The 6,466-nt window shown below is 31.7% G+C and overlaps 1 protein-coding gene across 1 annotated transcript; it reads left to right on the top strand.

Annotated features, from left to right (window-relative positions):
- The first annotated feature begins 926 nt into the window (after positions 1–926).
- Positions 927–1,886, top strand: LOC121466529 (olfactory receptor 5W2-like). Its single transcript, XM_041680284.1, has one exon. The coding sequence runs from the start codon at positions 951–953 to the stop codon at positions 1,884–1,886; it is 936 nt and encodes a 311-aa protein (XP_041536218.1). The 5' UTR covers positions 927–950.
- Positions 1,887–6,466: the final 4,580 nt, after the last annotated feature.

The following is a 6,466-nucleotide window of genomic DNA, read 5'->3' as shown; positions in this document are numbered from 1 at the left end:
TTTGAAACATTAAAATATGTATCTTTAAACTTATATGGACCATATATCAGCAGATTTAATTCTAGAAACAGTAACATCTAACGAACTACATTTTAATTTTAACAGATAGTACGTAGGGGGATAGGCAGCAAGGGATAGAGACAGACATATACACTAATAGCTACCGTAAATAAAAGACAAACAAGCCTATACTGCTTTGAAAAAACTACTGTTTCATGCTTTAGCTAAATGAAATCATTAAAAAGCCAACAATTTAAAACATATCTATTGTGAATTTTGGCTTCTATTTCATTCTTATGAATTATTTGGCTGTTTTAATTATTAATTGTTATTTGTTATTAATTGTTAATTAATTGTTATTAATTACTATTTGGCTCTTTAGAAAATTTATACTTGCAGTCACCCAAGACTTTAGTAGTTTGACAAACCAGCAAATAATGACAGAGGTAAAATTAAACCAATCATGCTCTTTATTTTAGCAAAAACTATATGCCAAAAACTGGTGGCACAGTCCTATTTATTTAGTAACTGTCTTTCAGTAAATTGTTGGTTATTCAAATGATTACGTTTGTTTAATATGTAATAATTGCAATTTTGTATCTAAAGATATGGTCAGTAAGCCTTCTGTCTTTCATCATTTTGGTTATAAAATCACTTTTAATTCATTTAAATGCATTTACTAGTATGAGTGATTGAGACACAGTACAGTCAGATATCTTGTGAATTTCATAAGCATTTAATATTCATCTTTTCAACTTGCCGAAATAAAATTTTATTTTTAAATACCAAAGACACCTTAAAACTACTTTCTACCTGCACTGTTTTTGGATGTATATAATTAAAAAAATGTCTTTTGTCTTAGAAATGATATATTGATATATGTCCAGATAAAGTAATCTAATAAATTTTTCTCTTGACCTTTACAATAGGATAGAAAAAGAACAAAAATAATGGACAAGGGAAACTGCTCCTCATTACCTGAATTTCTCCTCTTGGGAATTACAACTAACCCTGACATGAAAGTGGTAATATTTACTACGTTTCTAACGGTTTATCTTGTTATTCTTCTGACCAATATTGGAATGATCATTTTGATCAGAATGGATTCCCAGCTCCAAACACCAATGTACTTTTTTCTCAGCCACCTCTCTTTCTCTGATCTCTGCTATTCTTCCGCAGTCGGGCCCAAGATGTTGATGGACATTTTTGCCAAGAACAAAACCATTCCTTTTGTTGGTTGTGCCTTGCAATTCTTTTTTGTCTGTATCTTTATAGATGTTGAGTGTGTGTTCCTGGCAGTTATGGCCTTTGATCGCTACAAGGCCATCAGCAATCCCTTGATGTATGCTGTAGAGATGTCTAGTAGGGTTTGCTACCAATTCCTATTTGGAGTTTACCTTGTAGGAATGACAGATGCTTTGATTTATACAACATTAACATTTCGCTTATGTTTTTGTGGATCAAATGAGATTAATCATTTCTTCTGTGATATACCTCCTATCCTATTAATATCTTGCTCTGATACACAGATCAATGAATTAGTGATATTCACCATTTTTGGATTTATTGAGCTGAGTACCATCTCAGGAGTCCTTGTCTCCTACTGTTATATCATCTTATCTGTCTTGAAGATCTGTTCTGCTGAGGGAAGGTTCAAGGCTTTTTCCACCTGCACCTCTCACCTGACTGCCTTTGCAATTTTTCAGGGAACACTACTCTTTACATATTTCCAGCCAAGTTCTTCTTATTCTCTAGATCAAGACAAATTGACTTCTCTGTTTTACACTCTGGTGATTCCCATGCTGAACCCTCTGATTTACAGCCTGAGAAACAAGGATGTGAATGAGGCCTTGCAAAAACTGAGAAACAAAAGGTGTTTAAAATAATTACATTATGTGTATATGTCCACATAATAGTGGTAATTTGTATAAAATGATATTGCTTTATTCATAACAAAGTTGTATAACCTATTTTAAGAGATTAGCATAAGAATTTCCCACAAGTTTATTGATAAGGTAAAATTGTAGCTATACCAACTTTTCATATCTCATTATTTGCTATGGGTCATACATGATTTACATGTGCAGAATTTCTCATGATTGTTTCAGTAACAAAGGAATTGTATTTATCCTTCCATTCAGTTTTAGTTGTATTAAGTTATCTTGAGTTTTATGGATTACTATTTTGCATATTTTACTGCCTCATATTGAATCACAAAGGAATTTCTAGGTTGTTAAAGATGTATATTATATCCAAATGAAAGTCATAAACTTTAACTATACCCTTGGTACAATCATAATTTTTAGGAAAGAGTAAAATTTAATTTTATTCTGAAATGAAAAGGATTTTGGCGAAAATATTTATACCCAACATACAGGCTGAAGAATTTATATATTTGTGCCTATTACTGGGCTCATTTGTTTTGTATTTAGTTCTTTTGTTGTATTTTGATTTGTTTGTTTTTCATTTATATGATTATATTATTTTATTATTATTCCTTAGATGCCTGTTTTTTTTTCTAATGCAAGAAAGGAAGGATGTGGGTCTGAATTAGAGAAGAAGTGGGGGAGGAAGTGGGAGAGAACAATAACCAGAATATTTTGTATGAAATATTTTATTTAAAAGAAAAAAACATTTTTATGAAAACCAGATAATCATGAGTCATAGGCCTAATAAAATACATCTTAAACCAGTCCAGATAAGTTGGAAATTGAATAAATTTAACTAGAATAATTATGAAGAAGAGAGAAAAGAGGTGTGGTTAGGCACATATGTGCAGGTGATGTCTGTCACCTAATGTTTGACTTATTCCAACATTGCTCCTTTCCTTCTATAACATTCTTAGCCTTTCATAATGGTGAAAAATATTTTCTTGTACCCATTCTCATCTCTTCTTAAATGCTACTCTTCTAAAAATAATCTTATCGTCATATGAGTGTATAAAAATTTCTTCTGAAAGACTGGATATTGCGTCTCTGTAATATCAATAATTTATATTTCATTTGTAGATAAAATAGGGAAAAAACAAATTAAAATAACAGAAAACATGATATTTAAAGTAGGCATTAGACCTTGGTAATGAGACATTAAGTGTTTTACACAAACACACACACACACACACACACACACACTCACTCACACGGGATACCATGCACCCATCTCCTTCCAGGCTTTAATAGATAAAAAGAATTCAAGATACTAGTGCGGTCGAGGTGATTGTTATCTTCCTGAAGAAGGAAGAATATAGACACATATATTTTGTTGAACTATTTCTTTATTGTTTATTCTTTTATAATATTTTTTGGTGCTTAAAGCACCGAATGAGTTCATTGAAAGCACGAGGATAGCATCTATACATTTGAGTGAACATAAAGAATAAGTATAAATTGTTCATTATTCCCCTTAATTATAGATATGAAAGCAACTGGTGTACCTATGTAAGACTATTTCAGAATTTAATGAAATCTAAATACTGCTTTTCTTTCTCAATTGACCTCTGGTAAAAATGGTAATTTATGAGTATATATCATATGTAAAAATATATGATGAACTTTGATTGAGAGAAAATGATTTAGGGATTCCAGTAGTATCACATATTTTATCACCCTGTATTAAACTTGTGACTTACGAGCAATATTGTGGATTGTTTTCTTTATATTTAGTTTTCAATCCCTAAAGCAATAGTGATAGATTGTAAGTACTTTTGGAGAAGATAAATTCATAAGCCCAGAGCATTCAAGAATGAACTTGTATACTTATGAAAAAGAACTGGAGAACGTTCTAGACCATTATTTTAATGGAAGTGAGTAAATTTAGATTGTAAATATTGTCAATGAAATGAAAGTTAATTCCCCCTACCAGAAATTAAATCTGCCATGATGTGCTGCAACAACCAGAGAACTCATTGGTTTTGATAACTGACACCATGTTCCATATTAGGTAATTCTAAATGTCTGGTACTCTATTAGTAGTAATGATTTAAGTAATAGAAACATGTCTGAATGATTATAACACTCACCTCTAAATTTTTATTTCTATACCTAATATTAGGTGTAGCACTTAGTACTTATTACACACACATACATGCACACACACATACAAATATAAGGCATGTAGATAATGGAAAACACACAACTAACTGAAGTATTAAAAACCCTAACATCCTAGAAACAAAACTTAACAGATATACTAGGGAGAAGTGGAATACATAACTGTGAGAGAAATGTACACACAAATAGTATCAAGAATTAGGCTAAAATATCTGATACTGTCTGTGACACTGTGAAGCTATCAGCCTTTAGACTAGATAGTCCAGGGGCCTAGGGTGAAACCAAATAATTTTGTTCTGCTAAAGAAACATAGCAATAAAATGACTCTTAATCACACACACACACACACACACACACACACACACACACACACACACACATATATATATATATATATATATATATATATATATAGAGAGAGAGAGAGAGAGAGAGAGAGAGAGAGGGATCAGTGCCAGTGCCTCCCTCAGCCATCATCAGAGAAGTTTCCTCTAAGAGTAGATGGAAACTAACACAGATACACACAATTGGACAAGGTTTAGAGACTGGGAGATTTTAGAAAACACTCTCCTAAACAAGAAGTCTTTATCAAATTTCTCCCCTTAGGAGCTCGAGAGCCTCTGCAGGATGGGTGCCTCAAAGGAAACAGTGTCTTTTAGACACAAAATGACTGATACACATCTGAACTCACAGAAAATGTGGCATCAGGCACAGGTTCAAACCAGATGATGTTCAAACTCTGACAGGAGGAAATATACATGGGCTTCTGCCCTTCACCAAGAATCTGTGTGCAATTGAAACTTGCTTGCAAAAAAGAAAATAGCTTTCTCCAATAGTGTCTCACTGGTTATATTAAATCCTCTTAAGAGTTGACCCTATTCCCAGCAGTAGATGGACAAAACAAAATTAATTCAATGATATTATTGGAGATCTTTTGTTACGTACTGCTTTGTTTGATCTTTCTTGTTGGGGAGGGTCTTGTTGCTCTTTCACTTTTATATTATTTTTTTCATATGGTTTTTGCTTGTATTTGTGTGTTTCTTTGGTTTTTAAAGAATCTGTTATTTTAACTTTTTGCTTGTTTGTATTCTAATGAGAAAAAGAAGGAAAGAACATAGAATTGCATGGCTGAAGAGGTGGGAAGGACCTCGAAGGATTTCTGGGAGAGGAAATCCTGATAAAATATTATATGAAAAGAATATGCAATGAAAATCAAATAAAGTAAAGAATCTATAAGGTTGTTAATTTTTCAAAATTGAATTTTGGGGAAGTAGTCTAAGAAATGGACAAGTTGTGATAAATAATAAAGAATATGGAAATTGCTAATAAAAGGTCAATTTTAGTTTTATTATGTGTCTCATTCTACTAAAAATTCTGGTCAACATAAATTATCAAATTGATTGACGCGTGAGGAGTTGAAATAACAGCCATAGGGATGGTTGTCTCAGGATGCCCAGGAAAAAAAAAATCTCCTGAGCCCAGACACTAATTAGTCATGTTAGGTTTATATGATGATGGGATGAAAGAACCTCAAGAGAATTTAATTGCAATAGTATTATTGAAAATAAATGTGATCAACCTGGTCCATCTGCACTAGAGAAATGACAGCAAGACTGCCTTATTTCAGGTACACTTATGGCTTAAGACAGAATAAAAATAAAATTTTGCTTTTATTGAACATATGAGGAAGTCAGTTGAGGAATGAAAAACACATAGATTATTCTGATTCTGTAGTGTCATAAAATCTGTATCCTAATAATCAGGAACATGTTCTAGTGAGTGTTTAGTATATTCTGCTACTTTTATTTGACTTACATAGAATTTGAAAAGTTGGAAAGATTGTTTTTTCCAGTGAAAGGGAGTAGCTGGTCATGTTTAAATATTAATCAAATAAGTAGAATTGTAACACAATTCCACATTAATTTGCTTTTATGACTCCCTGAAAAGTTGATTTTGTTTCATAACTAACTTGTAACAAATAGAATAGTGAATGCAGCAAATATAATGACAATGATGCTTTTGATTAAGTGACGAGATGTTCTGTATGGCTTTATTGGTCATTAAATATTCTATTATATTAAATCTGTATAATATCCTATTTATTTCAAATACATTGCCTAAAAATGAGTGTCAGATTTCTAGGCAAGTCAGAAAGAAAATGAAATATATGTATATATTTCAAAGAATGTTGATTATGTACCTAATTTAGTGGGTTTTTTGTTAATGAAAATGCTGCTATGTACTGAGCCAGTTTTCTTAGTGTACATCATACACAAATATCTCAACATATCATTCCATTTAGCAATTATATTACATTTTCCTGACTTTATTATACAATACCATATTGAGAAATAAAAAGTCTAATATATCATGACACTGAAAATTTCTGTAATCATTTAGACCGCGAAAAATGAAGA

The sequence above is a fragment of the Microtus oregoni genome, unplaced genomic scaffold (genome assembly GCF_018167655.1).
Source record: "Microtus oregoni isolate MIOR12 unplaced genomic scaffold, Mior012 000033F_ref0000390, whole genome shotgun sequence".
In the NCBI taxonomy this organism is placed as follows: domain Eukaryota; kingdom Metazoa; phylum Chordata; class Mammalia; order Rodentia; family Cricetidae; genus Microtus; species Microtus oregoni.
The sequence above is the reverse complement of the archived record's forward strand: the minus strand, read 5'-3'. Positions and strand labels throughout refer to the sequence as shown.